General features: G+C 41.7%; 3 protein-coding genes across 4 annotated transcripts; all 3 read right to left on the reverse strand.

The window, feature by feature from the left end:
- Positions 1 to 1,148: 1,148 nt before the first annotated feature.
- LOC103705934 (histone H2B) lies at positions 1,149 to 1,879 on the reverse strand. Its single transcript, XM_008789847.6, has one exon. It carries the CDS (start codon positions 1,753 to 1,755, stop codon positions 1,300 to 1,302), a length of 456 nt encoding a protein of 151 aa, XP_008788069.1. The 5' UTR covers positions 1,756 to 1,879; the 3' UTR covers positions 1,149 to 1,299.
- Positions 1,880 to 4,016: 2,137 nt separating this feature from the next.
- On the reverse strand, positions 4,017 to 15,877 carry RIBA3 (monofunctional riboflavin biosynthesis protein RIBA 3). Of its 2 annotated transcripts, none has more exons than XM_008789848.6 (8): positions 15,738 to 15,868; positions 9,022 to 9,178; positions 8,597 to 8,915; positions 7,441 to 7,662; positions 6,994 to 7,319; positions 5,928 to 6,057; positions 4,570 to 4,866; positions 4,017 to 4,385 (listed from the first exon to the last, which is right to left on the reverse strand). In XM_008789848.6, the coding sequence occupies exons 2-8, from the start codon at positions 9,075 to 9,077 to the stop codon at positions 4,131 to 4,133; spliced, it is 1,605 nt and encodes a 534-aa protein (XP_008788070.4). In that variant the 5' UTR covers positions 9,078 to 9,178; positions 15,738 to 15,868; the 3' UTR covers positions 4,017 to 4,130. The 2 variants fall into 2 exon arrangements, with proteins under 2 accessions (XP_008788070.4, XP_008788073.4); XM_008789851.6 differs by having other exon boundaries at positions 4,263 to 4,450; positions 15,738 to 15,877.
- LOC103705936 (Pentatricopeptide repeat (PPR) superfamily protein) lies at positions 10,521 to 14,190 on the reverse strand. Its single transcript, XM_008789852.6, has one exon. It carries the CDS (start codon positions 13,847 to 13,849, stop codon positions 12,164 to 12,166), a length of 1,686 nt encoding a protein of 561 aa, XP_008788074.5. The 5' UTR covers positions 13,850 to 14,190; the 3' UTR covers positions 10,521 to 12,163.
- Positions 15,878 to 17,083: the final 1,206 nt, after the last annotated feature.

The following is a 17,083-nucleotide window of genomic DNA, read 5'->3' on the forward strand; positions in this document are numbered from 1 at the left end:
AAAATATATTAATTATTATTAATTATTAGTATTTTTATTTATATTTATATATTTTTAAATACTAACAATTATTTTGATTAGAAAAATAAGATAAATAGGAGTAAGATATTAAATACTTTCGTTATATAAATATAAAGTACAATAATATATTTTCTGCTATTTTTCAAATTATTATTAAATAATAATATTATCATAATATAATTAATAATAATTATAATATTATATTATATATATAATTAATATAATATAATATAATATAATATTAATATTAATATAGTATATTAACAATATATTGATATATCAATTTTTTGATTAGATTGAGAGATATTTTTGTCCTTAAATTTTAATTCAAGATCACTATCTTGGAAAATCTTGAATTTCTGATCATAAGGACAGGCATTTCATCACTGTGTTGAACGGTGATTTGAGAGATGGGGATGCTTGGGTATCACGGCCATGATTTGAGATGTGGGGATATTTTGGTATCACGGCCATATGGAATCAGTATAATTGAACCAAATGTAGTCCAAGCAAACATGATAATTTCATCATCTCCGTCCACACTCTTAATTTTGAGATGATCATTTTAAACCAATTGCCTTTAAGAATATATCTGATCAAAAGCTAGAGTTGGAACGAGAATGGAGGGAGCTAGAGTTGGGAACGAGAATGGATGATGCAGCTGTTTGATTAGAAAATTCAATCCGAACTCTCATCAATCAGACCCTTTCTAATGCGACTCCCATCCCAATCCGGACGCCCGCAAAATAAACTTCGAAGGGCGCAGACGGCGCGGTTGCGAAGTTACAGCCGCCCGAGCCTACCAAAGCCTCTTTAAGAGAGGAAACACGCTAGGATAATTTTTTAGTTGATATATCTTTTTTCGCGGGTCGTTTGGGGTGAGATTTGGATTTTTATTTCCTTCATGGATACCAATTCTCATTTAAAAGTAAATGATTTGAATAAAGTGATTAAAACGACGAATAGCTGTTCACCGAATCATCGAACCACTCCCAACCAAATTACCATCTACTTCAACCTGATAATACTTCAACGAAAATGATGATCTGATGCCCAGCCATAAAAGTAATAAACAAATTCAGAGGAACCCCAAAGAAAATTCACATAAGGCCAAAACAGAGCACATATAAACTAATAAAACAAAGGTTTCTAATTCATTGCTTTCAATGCTTTGCAACATATCGTTTCCATCGAAACGAAAGCTAAAACTAAGATCCCAAAAACATAGCAATTACGCAGTTTTTTTAAAAAAGAAAAATTAGATAAGAAACCCTAGATCTAAGAGCTGGTGAACTTGGTGACGGCTTTGGTGCCCTCAGAGACGGCGTGCTTGGCGAGCTCGCCCGGGAGGACGAGGCGAACGGAGGTCTGGATCTCCCGGGAGGTGATGGTCGGCTTCTTGTTGTAGCGGGCGAGCTTGGAAGACTCCTGGGCGAGCTTCTCGAAGATGTCGTTGATGAAGGAGTTCATGATGCCCATGGCCTTGCTCGAGATGCCGATATCTGGGTGGACCTGTTTCAAGACCTTGAAGATGTAGATCTTGTAGGTCTCGCTCCCCTTCTTCGCCTTCTTCTTCTTCTTGTCGCCGGCGCCGCCCTCCTTGGTCGGGAGGCGCTTCCCGGCCTTGGGCTTCTTCTCGGCGGGGGCCTTCTCCGCCACAGCCTTCTTCTCCTCTGCCGGCTTATCAGAGACGGGCTTCTTCTCGGCGGGCTTCTTCTCGGCCTTGGGCGCCATGAGGAATCGAGATCGAAGGCGAGATTTAGAAGGAGAAGAGATTTGGGAAATTTCTGGTGTTGGGGAAAGCGGAAATTATGCGAGAGGTTTCGCGCAGGAGAAAGATGGTCTGGGCGGAGAGAATAAAGATATATATATATAGAGAGAGAGAAAGTGGTGGATGGGGATTGCACGATGGGTTGCGCCCCGGATCGATGAGCTGGCAATATCGGTGACCGTTGATTTTTTGTGAAGGGAGATGGGGGACATTGGACGACTGAGATGCGACTGAATCGCTTCGGTGGGTGGGTCGGTCCCGCTAGGGCTTCAAGACGTGGAGTAAAGGATACGGCACCTCCAAAAAAATTTTAATTATAAAGAGAGGAAAAGAAGCCGCCGGCTTTTATTAAAAATTAATTATATTTACAGCAAAAATAAAGAACCGCACGAGTACATTGCCGAGGGCGGAGATGAACATATGCAAAGAAAAAAAAAAAAAAAAATCAAACCAAATATCTGATAATCAGAAAAAAAAAAATATTAATGTTCATAAAAAGAAGCAGTGGAGGTAAAAACCTCATCTAAATCTCCAAATAGGAATGTTGGGGGAAAATCCAAGCGCCGACCAGGAAGGCGCTCACCAGGAAGGCGCCTGACCAGAAAGGAGCACCGACCAGGAAGGCTTCCGACCAGAACGCGCCGACCTCACAACGCTTGAATTGGAGGCACCCCACTGGGCAACTGGCTCAGCTCGGCACCCGACCAGGTGCCGAGCGACCCCAGCCTAATTCCTTAGAGAGGATCTGACAACTGGATACCCAACTCCACCATACTCTGCTACCGTCGTCAAGCCATTAAGGCACGTGACCTCCGCCAGCCTTCGGCATGCCCTATCATTAATGCGTGTGACCCCTGCGGGCCTCCAATGCACTCAACCATTAATGAACACGGCTCAAGATGATCTCCGGATCACTAGACCATCAAAGCGTATGGCTCTTCCTGATCACCGGTTCACTCAGCAATTAATGCACTTGTTGTCTACGAACCCTAGGCCCGCCACGGCCGGCGGTTCAACCACTCCAACAGGTCCGATCAACCATGACAATTCGCTGACTCCGGTCTGATCCGGTCTTATTCTCCACAACGTCATTAATGAGCATGATCATGCCCAATTATCACGAAAAAGACAATTTGCCCTGTTACCTCTCAGGTAACATAATATCCTTCTATAAAAGGGAACCTGGGAAAAAAAAAGGAGACAGACACACAAGAACAAACATTCTCCTCTTTTACTCCACTCATATACTAGCCCCCCTCGGACTTAAGCATCGGAGGGCCGGCGCCGGAGATCCCGGCCACCGGCTTCTTGCAGGACTCTCTAGGAGGACGCCACCAGCTGACGCGCCGCTACCCACTGTTCCAGCAGCGGAGCTCCCCCCTCTCAGCCGACGGTCGCCCCCGGGTCCAATTTCCAGTAACATTCATTGTCTGAAAGTTCCAAGCAATTTCACATAAATTTTCAAGCCAATATTTTTCTGCTATACCAACCTCTTTTGAACATAAAGAGCTCTATTTTGCCGATCTTAAAAGAAGTCTCACTTTTGAATCTAAAATCTTACCTCACCCTACTAAGTTAAGTATACAGTTGGAGTTATATTTTTTCTTAGGACAGGTTTTTTCTCCCTAACACAAGCTCCTTTCCACATCCAAATAAAACTAAAAAAAAAAGGCATCAAAATCCAAAATGACTGTAAGCTCCAAATATATATTTTTTTATTCATTTCGATTAATCTTAATTTATCATGCATGCGCGCGCATATATATATATATATATATATATATATATATATATATATATATATATATATATATATATATATATATATATATATATATATATATATATATATATATATATATATATATATATATAAGTATCTTGGATTTATATAAATTTTTTTTTTTTTTTGGTGCCAAGTACACAAAGACCTTCAAGACCGTCCACAGTGTAGCATCTGGCTGAGGTTGGGCTTTGATGGATTATAGTTGCTGGAAAACTATTTATCGGCTTTTTTACATACATAGCTCTATCAAGTATACTATATATTTTAAAATTCCAAAATCTCTATAGTTAAACCTAAGAAAACTCTTAAAATAAATACAGGTTTTCCTTTTCTGATAAAAATCTGAGAGTGAGATTCCATACTATGAAGTTCATATGCCCATCATCAGCTGCTAGACACAGGTTACAACAATAACAACACTCTCCAAGTTACAAAAGATTATGAAGCAGAAAAGATGGCCCTTCTTGTTTTCACAATTAAATTTGTTCTTTTGTTTCTTGTAACAGAATTAAGAATGGAAGAAACTTCGAACCAACCAAGATTGGAAACATCTTACAACTCCTTTGATTGGTCTGTACTCATCACATCCGGGTTTGAGAATCCAGGCAAAGTTCCTGGCAGATCTGAACCATAGACATGCCCCATCTTGATTCTTTTGGTCTCCAGGTATATCTTGTTTTCTTCTGTTATGGGGGACATAACTGGGACCCTCCCAACTACAGCCAGACCGTAGCCCTTAAGTCCTACGAACTTGGCTGGGTTGTTGGTCATCAGCCGCATTGTGCGCACGCCAATGTCCCTTAGAATCTGCAGACACCAATAAAAGCTTCTCAAAGTTAATAAGCCCATTTCAGAAGAACTACCAGTACCACCTGCCTTCAGAAGAACCGAGTTAATGAACCCATTTCAATAAAGCAAACAAGAGAACCATGAAGTTTTCCTCTCTTCAAGATATAAGAGCTATGAACAATGCTAGCTCGCAGAAGTTTACCTGAGCACCAATGCCATACTCGCGAGCATCAACAGACAACCCAAGTTCCAGATTTGCTTCGACTGTGTCATGTCCCAGGTCCTGTAAGTTGTATGCACGAAGCTTGTGTCCCAATCCGATGCCTCTTCCTTCATGACCGCGTAGGTAAACTAAAACCCCTCTGCCAGCCTTCTCGATCAGCTGCATTGCGAGATCTAGCTGACTGCCACAGTCACACCGAGCAGATCCAAGGATGTCTCCAGTCAGACATTCGGAATGCACTCTTGCAAGGACATCCTGCCCGTCTCCAATATCACCCTGCAAATTAATTTTAAGCAACCCATGCTCTTCTATGTGATGATGACAAAAAGCTGGCTTGGCAAAAGCATGAAAGAAATCATTGTCATTTTTCTGACATTGCCGTATCAAGATAAATGGGACTTCCTTTGAGTCATGGCGGCAAACAAAGGAGGAAAGAATGCTAAGCTACTATAACTCACATCAGGATACAAGCTTATATAGTTGCACATTGAAGATACGGAGATCCTTCAAATCACTTATGAGTTTATTCAGTTTGTACTTACAGACTACTATCAACACATACATACCTGCATTCTCAGGAAATCATAAACACAGCTCCCATTGGAGAAAGTGATATTTGATATGATTAGCTGAACTCTAGCAGAGCTGCAGTTTGAGGAACAAAAACACTTGATGAGGCTTGGGTTTTCTTACTTTAAGGTTGTTCAGGATGATTTATATATTTGTAGATTGTGTGTTGGCTTAAAATTGGTAGAAGAGTCGGATAGTGTAGATTTTGGATTGCGGAGTTCGAACAGGAATTGCATGGTACATATCAGTTGTTATGAATCTGATTATTTCAACAGAATGTATTATGATTATAAGAAAAAAAAAAAGGCACTGGTTTCTATCTTTCCTTCTCTCCTTTTCTCTGATGTGTGTGTGTGTGTATGTTGATATCTTCCTTCTCCAAGAGCTTTTGCATATATTCTTCTTCTCCTCCAACAAGGAACAATTTGCTGCTGCTACTTGTTACCTTATCAACTTAGATGTTCCTACAGGAACCAGCAGGGGGGATATTTTACATATCAGATTGTCGACATTCATTCTTCTCTGTTCTCTTTTGATATATGCAATTTTAGTAACGGTTTATGTCAAATACTTCTGTAAGTTTATAACATAAGATATATCCCATAACCATTCCACCTGAAGGTAAATTACCATATCAATATTGTCATATGAAACTCCAAATTTTAAACATCTATTTAGGTTATTAAACACATTTCACTTCCCAAAACACAATCCTACTACCGTGCACAAGTTAAAGCAGATGCAGATATTCATTTTGCTTCAAATACCTTCACGACAGCAATGTGCTCGGTGCCATCTAACTTAGACCGATAACAATAAGCCTGGAATAAGCCCCATTTAGTCGGCAATCGGGAGACAGCAATTCTTTCCACCAGTTTCTCACGTTTGCTTCTATACCTGAAAAAATATCAGTATGGGCAAAAACATGCACAAGATCTTCAATTCAGTCACCATTGCAGAAGCATAAAATCAGGAATCTCACGTGTGCGGGAAAAAAAAAAAGAGAGAGTAAAATAGACATTTATGACAGGGAGTCCATAATATGAAAACATATATTGAAGATGCCAAAGAGATGAGAGATTGATTCCTTTTCCTTTTCCTTTCTATATGAATATATGCAGTAGTGTATTAGATATATCACCATTCACCAGTATATGCAAGCATTTCCAATACACCATCTCTGTTTCTGAGAGATTGATTTTATAATTACATAACAGGGTGCTGAACATGAAATTATGATCTTCATATTGCCATGTAACTGCAGCAGGTAATTACAAAGACTAATTTTAATTCCTCATACAGATTAATATCCTTAATGATCATAAATTCATGTCTTATTATAACAGGAAATGACTTCATCGTGATTGGAAAAAAGAAACAACACCCGAAGCATAGATGATGTATATTTTGCACAAGTCATAGCAGTCTTTGACTTATCAAAACAGAAGGTTCGAATTCATAACTGAGCTAAAAGTTGGCTAGATAATGAAATGGTTCTAACAATGTTGGTTTTAATCGGTGGTCGGCCTTTTCCTCCTGCCAGTGCTATACACTTTGTGTACTCAGTGGCTTTTCATGACATACATTAAGAGTTATAAGCTAATCATTTATTTTCTTGTTTTTCATTTTTGTTTTCTGGGCCATCAAAATTATATCTTCTTTAGATTGACTGGTGTACATGAATTCCTAACCAAAAAGAATTTCGCATCACAATATATAGATCTCATCTGAATAAAAGAAATGCATGCATGCTGCAAAATTATGATCATATAGGAGACAAAGATTATACATGATAATAATACATGATCAAGCCTTATTACCTGATGTACTCACCGGATCAAATCAGTGATCGAAATGATTGGTAAACTATACTCCTCAGCCATCTTCCTCAAAGCAGGCAGTCCTGCCATGGAACCATCCTCAGGATCGACGATGGTTGAAAGAACTGAAACAGGCCTTAAACCAGCTAGAATAATCAGGTCCACTGATGCCTCGGTATGACCGGCTCTCTTCAGAACACCACCATTTCTATACTTAAGAGGAAATACATGGCCGGGTCTTCTGAAATCTACCGGTTTAGAATCAGGTGAAGAAAGAGCAAGAATTGTTTTTGCCCTGTCTGCAGCTGACACACCAGTAGATGTGCCCACTCTCGCATCCTAGATGGAAAGTAAAAGGCAATTAATTAACCAATTCCAGTTCCAGTAGATGCTCGCCATACTGCTTATTGAATCATGAACTACAGCAATTTAAAAATTCTTGGAACTCGATGTGTAGTACCACTGTTACTGTGGAAGCTGCAGCTGAAAGATCCTCAATTTCAGTGATAGGAGACATCATAGGAATCATCAGGCTCTCCAGGTCCTCTTCCTTCATGCCCACAGACACAATTCCAGAACCATGCCTGATCATGAAAGCAATAGCCCGAGGATTTACTAGAGTCGCTGCCATGATAAGATCCCCTTCATTATCACCATTTTCATCATCTACAGCAATCACAAACTAGAGAATAATAAATGAATTAACTTGACTGCTGCTGCGCTTTACAGGAAAAGATTGAAAAGCTAAAGCAAGAGCAGATAGTAAGCTAACACATGAAATGCCCTTCTTGGGGTCCCTCGCAGACACCCAATTTTATGTCTGTTCATGATCAAGTAAGACATCTAGGAGGCTGAAGATTAAGTCTGACAATATAGACCAACTGGACTCTAAACCCAAATTCAGATTCTATGGGCTTCATTCCATTTTCTAGTTTCTTCCGAGCAATCAAAATTGACAGGAGAGACCATTGTGCCACAGAAAGATAGTTCATGGTCTGAATACTAGAAAAATTTATAAGGGATAAAAAAAAATTATATGCTCAGTTTGAAAAAAAAAATGATAAGCAAGAAAAGAAAGTTGATGCAGAGATAAATGAAAACCCAATCAACAAGCTTTCTCCAACTAATTTCTGCTGGCAGCCACTGTTTCAAAGGAGATGCTTTTATTAGTTCTGAATTAGTGCATCACGCAATTAGTTTGTGATGTAGCTTAATAATATAGCAACAGTGATTTCCTCAACATAAGGTTTATATCTGACCATATCCACAAAGATCATACGACAGGTTGACATAACCTATGTGATCTTCGAAATCATCATAAGCTGACAGCTAAACCAATGGCAACTAGGTAAGTTAGCAGAGAAGGCCAGGACCGATGACCAAGGCATGCAATTTGATGGAAAAGGCAATCTTACTCAAAAATCAAAACAAAAAAGTGCTCTCAGGAAGGATCGAACTTCCTTGGACCATTTCAGCTGATCATCATACACCATGTTGAACTAGAAACTTTATCTCCACAGTAGGTCGAATTCAATATAGCTTGATATGCAGACAAGCCATCAGACAGACAAATGAAATAAGAGAAACATGACAGTTATTATGAATTAGAAATAGACCTTTCCCTGACGTAAAGCATTGATGGCCTGATCAATGGAGGAGAAGCCTTCTGAAGGGCAGTCGGGATCGCCCTCCGTATCACTGACAAAGAAATCTACCGTTTCCTGAGTTATTTCAGCACTCACAGTTCCAAATGAAACACCTGATTCATCAAGCTCACTGGAAAGAGACCCATTATCCCTTCCCTTCAGATAACTCTCCATGTTTTCTGCACCCCCCATCCCATCCCCACCAATTGCAAAACATCCAAATTTCAACCATCCTTTTCTAGTTACTCCAAATCCCAGACTGTGCAAACCGAAAAAGGAGCGGTGGAAGCTGATACATATATCAAAATTCAAAAAAAAAAACAGATGATAAAAACATAGATTTGTGAAGAAGAGTAATAATGAATAAAGTCCACGAATTTGAGGAAATTTTTTACCTTGAGTTGGTGATAGTATGAGGCAACAACGTGGAGCTAACCAGAAGGCAATCCATTCAGGGAGAGATTCAAGTACAGACAACTCATAACTTACGTTTCCATACCTCTATCAGCTTAAGGCTCCAGGCATTCCCTTTAGGCTTTTGCTCGGACTTATCTGCTTATTTGGAAAGTGGAACCACATCAAATAGGTGGAACAATTCAGACCTCAACTTCCGGATATGGTAAGCCAATATCATGACCACGATTACATAAGATTGTCCCCAATATATTATAGATTTCATCGAGATTATATTATCTATACAGATGGTAGTCCATCAAAATAACCAAGCAGGCTTTCTCTCCGTTTTCTTCCTTTTCTTCTTACAATTTGACAATAGGATGACATCTGAATTACATAATTGCATACAAAAATGGTTTTTATTAAGACAATGAGTCAAAGGGAAGATGACACGGATACACTGCATATATGTGCGTTTTTTTTGTTTTTGTTTGATGTAACTGCATATATGTAGACTTAAAGATGCTTTTCACCAGTATGCCATGTATGAATAGTTTCATCACATTTGTATATCTAACTCACAAGTATTGTGCAATGTGAATTTAGAATTTGAAATTCTAAATTCACCACCTGAATATATTATGAGTAACTTGCTTTCAAATCAGATATCAAATTTGCAGCAGTACAGATGTATCATGGCTGGAAGTAGACTTGTCTGTGAAAAAAGGAAAAAACTGGGGATGCGGGGGGAGCTTAGCTTAGGGGAGTGTTTGGCTGGAGCCCGGCTTCTTCTAATGGCCTATGGTTTCGGACCCAGAACCTAGTTCATTATTTACACTAACCCAACATCCACCTCCTTGTACTTAGTAACTTCATTCTATCATTCATAACATCCACCGTATAAGTTTACTTTAAACTGATACTATACAGCCAGGTCACAATGTACGCAAAATCAGTTAGGTAATTATATTCATGAGAATGAAAATTCTGTTATTGAGCCCAGCAATTGTCGATGCAATACTCAAGATGCTCCATCATTGTTGCCGTGCAACACATGAACGGTGGTGATTGTGGATTGGACTCTCAAATTTGCTTCCCAGAATTTGAGAAGATCTCATGATGCCCCATTGTTTTTTCTTTTTCTTTTTTTCTGAGGAGACTCCAATACCCTATTGCTATCATTCCCTTTTCTTCAGTTCCATTGCTTGCTTGCTTAACTTTAAGTTTTTTTTAAATATATATATATAAAGAGGAGGCAAAAGGAGCCATCCGGCTTTTATTGAAGATTAATCACATTTACAACAGAGATGAGCTAGGGGCATAGATGAGTTACATTGTCGAAGAGAGGAAAGGAACATATGCAAGAAAAAAAGCTAAATAGTTCCAAACCAAGTATTTGATAATCAGAATAGAAATGTTGATGCTCGTAAGAAGAAACAATAGAGCATTCACAAATATTTGCAGAAAAAAAATACTAGAATCCAAAAAAAAGCAGTGCTTAACTTCAAGTCCATCCAATTTATTCACACTGCTGGCATAAAACAGCAATAATAATTCAGGTATTTCACTGTCGTTTTGCTATGAATGCATGCAAAAAATTCTGTTAAATCAGAAAAAGGAGTCGGAGAAAAAAAAGATATCCTTGCCATGACATCAAGCCTATTTTGAGGCGATCGCATTGCATTGAACTCTCAATGTACCATAGCTATACATCAAATAAAAATCCTTCACCATGTGTGCCTTTTCATTCTAAAGTCGTCTACTTCTCGCGTCTTGAAACTGCACTCGGGATACCTGTTGATGTAATGAGGAATGACATGAAAAGCCTTTGCAAACAAAACGATGGCACATTGTTCCATGGAGAAGCTCTTGGTGCATTCAACTTTCTCTCTTGGGTGATAAGGCGCTTCGTTCATTCGTCATCTTTCCTAGATCTTCCAGCGAAGAGCTATGCGGCTAAACCGATCTATGATAACCCAAAATTACGTCCACCCATGGTTTTGGTGCACCAAACCTCTTTTGCTTCAAGCCGTAGGACATGATTTACTTGCAGGTGATCTGGGAAGAGTATCTCTCATAATATGATGGCGAGAGACTGCTGTAACCAGGAAAGAATGCTGAGATTATGATACAAGCAATGAATGCCACGAAAACTTACTGATGGCTGCTTGATTCAGGCATTTGAGAGGTTGAGGCCATGGATGAAGGTGCCATTCCCACCTGAGGAAAAGAATCACCCGAGTCTGACCCGGGCCGATTGCCTCTCACTGCTTCCCACCTGAGCTCCTGGTTTCGAACTGCCTCAGATTCTAAAAGACTATATCCTAGGGGCCTTCCTTGGTACGTGTTTTCTCTGGGTAGCGTCCCTAACAAACCATTCGCTGAAGCGGGAGAATCGAAATTGCTACCGGAAGCATACAAAACATCGGTTCTGCATAAGGGGCAGGTGGAGTGAGAGCGAAACCAAGGGTCAATGCAGGAGATGTGGAAGATGTGAGCACAGTTTGGCAGCAATCTCAGCCACTCTCCTTCTCCAAACTTCCCCAAGCAAATGGAGCAAGCACCGCTGCCATCATCACTCTGCTTCGTTTTTTCCCGGAACTGAACGGCCGGGAGGGACTGTATGATGGCAGAAGCCAGGCCTTCACACTGCAACCCTGGTGAAGCGTTGTCTGGGTTGTTCTCGCCTAGAAGTCGCCTCCCGGTCCTCCTTCTGAACAAGAATGGACCCGTATAGCCAGGTGAACAGCGCCTTTTGATGACCTTGTACAAGCTACCAAGCAGCAGTATAAAGCAAACAGCATAGACAGATAAAATTACAGGCTCTTTCCAATCTAAATCTAGGATTTGAGGCATAGTATCTCAAGACTGCATATGTTTTGGTAGAGGAAAGGCGGAAGGCTATGAAGAGAGGTATCGCTATAAATAAAACCTTGTTCTTACCAATTTGACGCAGGCATCGGTTATAACAATGTTGAGTTGGAGTTGATTGGGTTGGCGATAACTCTAAGGATGGTAGCGTAAGTGGATGCATTAACTGACAAAATGACATTGGTAAGATAGCTCGTATACTACAAAGCAAGCTAACTTCGCATTCTATTGTCACAATGGAAGAGTCCAACTGTCCAGATGAGCATGACTTTAATTATCCAAGCATGTCATTAGTATTCTATAAATCTCATCAGTCTGAGGATGCTTCCTATCCCCATTAAAGAACACATGGACCTCGTTCCTGATCTCAATCCAGCTGCATCCAGGAATTCTCCTCATCTCCTTCTCCTTCATCTCCCTCCTGATCGCCGACACGCTCTGCCATCTACCGGCCGCAGAGTACACATTGGACAGCAGAACATAAGACGATATGTCCTTCGGGTCCAGCGCAATGATCCGGCGAGCAACCGTCTCGGCCAAGTCCTTATTGGAATGTATCTGGCAGCCTCCAAGCAAAGCCTTCCAAAACCCGATCCCCGGCTCGAATGGTAGCTCCTGAAGAAACCTCTCGGCATCTCCCAATCTCCCAGAGCGAGCAAGTAGATCAACCACACAAGCATGGTGCTCAGCTCTCAGTATCTCTGGTTGTTCTGTCTTAGCCAAGTTGAAGTAGTTGTAACCCTCCTTCACCAGGCCTGCATGGGTGCAGCCAAACAACAGGCCCAGAAGGGTGACACCGTTCGGCTTCAAATTCGAAGCCCGCATCCTACCGTACAATTCCAAGGACAACTCCCCTCTGCCGTTCTGTGCACAGCCACAAATCGCAGCATTCCAAGAAACAATGTTCCTCTCCTCGAGCTTATCAAATACCAAGACACTGTCTTCCAAACAACCGCACTTTGCATAGAAGCTAATGAGAGAATTACCCACATAAACATCAGGCCTACTCAAATATTTTATAGCACAAGCATGAAAGCTTCTGCCCATCCCAAGTGCCGCTATATTGGCGGCCGCACTGAGTACACAAGGGAAGGTAGACTCATTAGGCCGAACACCTTCTCGACACATCTCGACGAAGAGATTCACAGACTCTTCGTTCAGACCAACCTGGCTGCAGCCACCTATCATCGCATTCCACGAGACCACATTCCTCTCCGGCATGCTCCGGAAGAGCCAGAGAGCATCGTCGAACCGCTCGTTCTTCAGGCACCCGCTTATCAACGCGGTGTACGAAACTACATTTGGATTGCAAGTGTCTTCGAATGCACGCTGGGCTTCTTCGATGGTGCCCAGTTTGGCGTAGTGGTCAAGAAGAGAGCTGCCGACGAAGACATTGGATTGGAGGCCCATCTTTGTTGTGCAAGCATGGAGCTGCCTGCCGACGTCGAGGCTACGAAGAGCAGTGGAGGAATGGAGAGTGGTGCCGAAGGTGAATTGGTTGGGCCTGATATCGAGGGAAAGGATGCGGGAGAAGAGGGCGACGGCATCGCGGTGGCGGTTGTGGCGAGCGAAGGCGCCGATGATAGCGGTGGCGGAGACCAAGTCCCAGTGGGATGTCTCGTCGAACAGTTTGCGAGCGGATGGGAATGCGCCGCAGTTGCAGTAGGACGGGACGAGGTGCGAGGATTCTACGGGGGTTCCAGACTTGAGGAGTTGGGCGTGGGCTTTTTGCGTGCTGAGAAGATGAAAGGAGGGAGACGGGAGAGTCTGCAGCGGATGTGGATTGAGGTCCGCAAGGGAGCTTTGGAGCTTGGGGAGCGACGATCTCATGCGGAGGCTGTGATTGGCGCTTGGTTTCAGCGCAATCACAAGCATGGAACATGGGCCTAAGCGACGACACCAGGGGTCCGTTGACTTGCAAAGTCCCATTTCAACATTTGGAATATACTTTAACATGTCGCATCCCAATCCTACTGTACATAAAAATCAACTACAAAATTTGCGCCGTGTGTGGCGTGTCTGCTGGTGCCTAATTTTAGGTCCATTAAAGAAATTTTGACTGCTGGTTAGCAAATCTTAACTGAGATGAGTACAGGAAAAATAGAGAAAGCATCAGAATAAGTAATCCATCATGATATATATAGTGCTTGAAATAAAAAACTGAAGGCATTGCGCCGGCCTAAGCATAGTCTCTGAACTTAAACATGACAACATTTCATACTCCAGATGCAGCATGCTTCCTTCTGGTCTTGAAGGCTGGCACTGCATAATTTAGTAAATAGAACATTGTTTCTACTGAGTCCGTAGTTTCTTAGCCAAGCTTTGGTAGCTCCTGGCATGAGATGTGGACATTGCCTGCTTGAAACACGAATCTGCTGCGCCAAAGGAATTGGACGCGGATGCACCATCCATTTCGGATCCAACATAGGATCTCTCGTAATCTGGACCCAGAACTAAAGACCGGTTCGGTGTTTCGGTATTGCCTCCTTGGGCCGCAACAGGAGGGATCTGAATTGGCTTCAGCGGCGGAGGATTGCGCCACTGCGGGAGAGGCCCCGCCACAAGAAGAGTCTGAAGCAGTGGACCTGCTTCCATCACGGTTTGCAACAGCTTCCCTTTCTCCGGCAGAGCTCTCTTGGAGACAAGGCTATCAATTGCAGCAGAAGCCCTATCGAGTTTGCTGATGCATGAGGGGATCCCCACGGAGGTTGAGTTGTTATGTTCTAAGAGGATTGGCTGCTGCTGGAGCTGCGTATTGCTTGGGTGGAGCATGGTTAAATTTGACATATCTGGAGAGGACAGCGTAACAGAGAAAGGGTCGGCATGAGAGGAGGAGCCATGAGAGTATTGGGTAGGGGGATTGGACGGGCCATCAGATTTCTCGATGTTGGGATTGGCTCCCATGGGCTTGATCTCTTGACTTTGAGGCTGGAGATGGGAAACGAGGGAACAAAGCTGCGGTGGACTACCAAGAATGATCTTGTTCGGCAGACTCTGAAGCTGTGTCCTGGCTTCATCCCTTTCTTGCCTGGTTACGTTGAGGAGATGGACTAACTTGCTTATGCTTTCTTGGTTCCTCCTAATCTCCTCCTGGGCATTTGTTCGCAATGATTCCAGTTCCAAAGTGGTCAAAAGAAGCCTAGCCTTCAATTCCTCGACACCCTGTTTGAAAGAATACAGCATCAATTTGAAAACAGGGGAGCAGTTTGGCCCAAGAAATCCAGCCGTGCAAGACATTCTATAACTACCACATAAACAATGTCTAATGCTTGCTTCAGACTATTGCTTCCAACCGAGATACAGCTTTGATAGAAATGCAAGGGCTCAAAACTAAAACCAGTTACCTTAAAAAAAACACGAATAGTTATAGTATTATTTCAGCACGGAAGGAGTGTTTTATTTCAATCTCTTGCCAGTGGTTGTTTTTCAAAACATTCTAGTATTATGGACCGTCTCTCTCAACCGTTTAACCAAGTCACTCTCCTTTGTTCCAAGAACCTCGTGATTTAACCAGCAAAACTAATGCTTCCCTCAGAAAAAAAAAATGAAAACCCGGCGAGACTAATGCATGCAATCCAAAAATGGCAACAAAATAGAGTTCAGTCAGTATCATAACGCAGATCTTTTACAAGCATATCTATAGCCTCTTCTATGGCAAATTGAAGTCTTGAACACTATACTGAAATATCTCAAAGTTTTCCCTTTCCTCCTTTTTCTCCACCTCGGGAAAAGAGTTCATGCAGTATATAAGACTCTTTCTTCCATTGATATCACAATATCAGAGTGTATGCGTATGTGTGTGTGTGTGTGTGTGTGTGTGTGAGAGAGAGAGAGAGAGAGGCACCTCTTGCCGACCCCAAACAGAGAGCGTTCCTTCCATTATTGCCGCCTCCGCCAAAGCCCAAGGGCTGGCACCCATTTTCCGCACGGCGTAACCAACCCTTTGGCTCTTCTTATAAAGGTCTTCCGCTCCACAAAATTCCAAAAACCCGAACCACGTCGTAACACCCGAGTCTCAGGAAAAAAAAGAAGAGGAGAAGCGTCTTCAATTTACCCTCTCTTGTTTGAAGAAGAAAAAAGAAAAAAGATTGAGAAAATGGCACGTAGAATTCTACATAAACTCCCCATGGTTATCCGGAAAAGAAAGCAAATCTCTATCGAACCTCACCATCGCTCGACGGCCGTGTTCGTGGGGGAAAATCACACGTCTTTCGACCGTCTCTCCCTGTCCTCCTCAATCCAGCAGGCTTACTTGTACAGTAGAAAAGACTTGAACGCAGACTTGTGCTTATGTATGACTGTAGCTCGCCATGCCGGACTTGTTCATAACGTCCTCCTTCAAGCGTTGGGGTTTCGTTGTGTCTGGTTTACGGCTGCAAATGGGTCACGTCAGGTCCATGTCCAGTTTGACATAGACCCAGCTTAGATTAGCTTGAACTCCAAAATTTAGCTTGCCCATTGATGGACAAAATTTTTTTTCGATTAAAAAAAAAGTCAATACATCCATACTCTATCGCAATTGAAAGTTTTTACTAATTTCAGACTCATGCTTGCTCTTGATCTATAGGGAACCATTTGGTTTGCGAGTTTTAATAAAATAGATTTATAAAAATATAAAATAAATCAGTTTTACAAAAGTAGCTATTTGATTATTTTAATTAAACTTGTTTTCGTAAAATTTAGAAATAAATTTTATGAAAGAATTGCACGGGGCAGTCTCTTATTTAAATTATATCTTGATTTATTAGACTTAATTGATTCAGACTGGATTGGATTCAACCTAATCTTGAAAATTTAAATAGAAAGATAAATACCATGCAGTTTTTTTTTTGTATAACGGTGGTTCACATTTGGCAAGTCTGAATGTAACCAATAAAATCAGAAAATAAAAGGCTACATAAATTCTCTAGCAACGACGCCTGGTTCATCCAAACAAAGCTAACCGAGTGGTGAGCCACAAAAAAGGTAACTCAGTTGGCGACACCGTTTATCTCCCGGTGTAGTCTAGTGGGACCCGCACTCTTCTAGATGTTACGGTCTCTCCTCGATGGTACGTCTTCATCTTCAGATCCACACGATCATCGAATTTAAGTCGCCTTCGAGAAGAATGCGATCCGCCTCCAACACATGTTGAACATAGGACAACCCCTATCCACCGTTCCTCCACAAGCATTTGCTATAAAAAAAAAA

Source organism: Phoenix dactylifera, chromosome 8 (assembly GCF_051530095.1).
Source record: "Phoenix dactylifera cultivar Ajwa chromosome 8, Ajwa_hap1_PhDact_Kaust_v1.1, whole genome shotgun sequence".
Classification (NCBI taxonomy): domain Eukaryota; kingdom Viridiplantae; phylum Streptophyta; class Magnoliopsida; order Arecales; family Arecaceae; genus Phoenix; species Phoenix dactylifera.

What these genes read in the sequence shown, in the direction of transcription:
- RIBA3 (XM_008789848.6), bottom strand. Translation starts at nt 9,077, where the DNA reads ATGGATTGCCTTCTGGTTAGCTCCACGTTGTTGCCTCATACTATCACC. An exon ending in CAGCTTCCACAGTAACAGTG is followed by an intron (nt 7,320 to 7,440) that starts GTACTACACATC and finishes CTTTCCATCTAG; the next exon opens with GATGCGAGAGTGGGCACATC. An exon ending in AGTATGGCATTGGTGCTCAG is followed by an intron (nt 4,386 to 4,569) that starts GTAAACTTCTGC and finishes TGGTGTCTGCAG; the next exon opens with ATTCTAAGGGACATTGGCGT.
- LOC103705936 (XM_008789852.6), bottom strand. Translation starts at nt 13,849, where the DNA reads ATGTTAAAGTATATTCCAAATGTTGAAATGGGACTTTGCAAGTCAACG.
- LOC103705934 (XM_008789847.6), bottom strand. Translation starts at nt 1,755, where the DNA reads ATGGCGCCCAAGGCCGAGAAGAAGCCCGCCGAGAAGAAGCCCGTCTCT.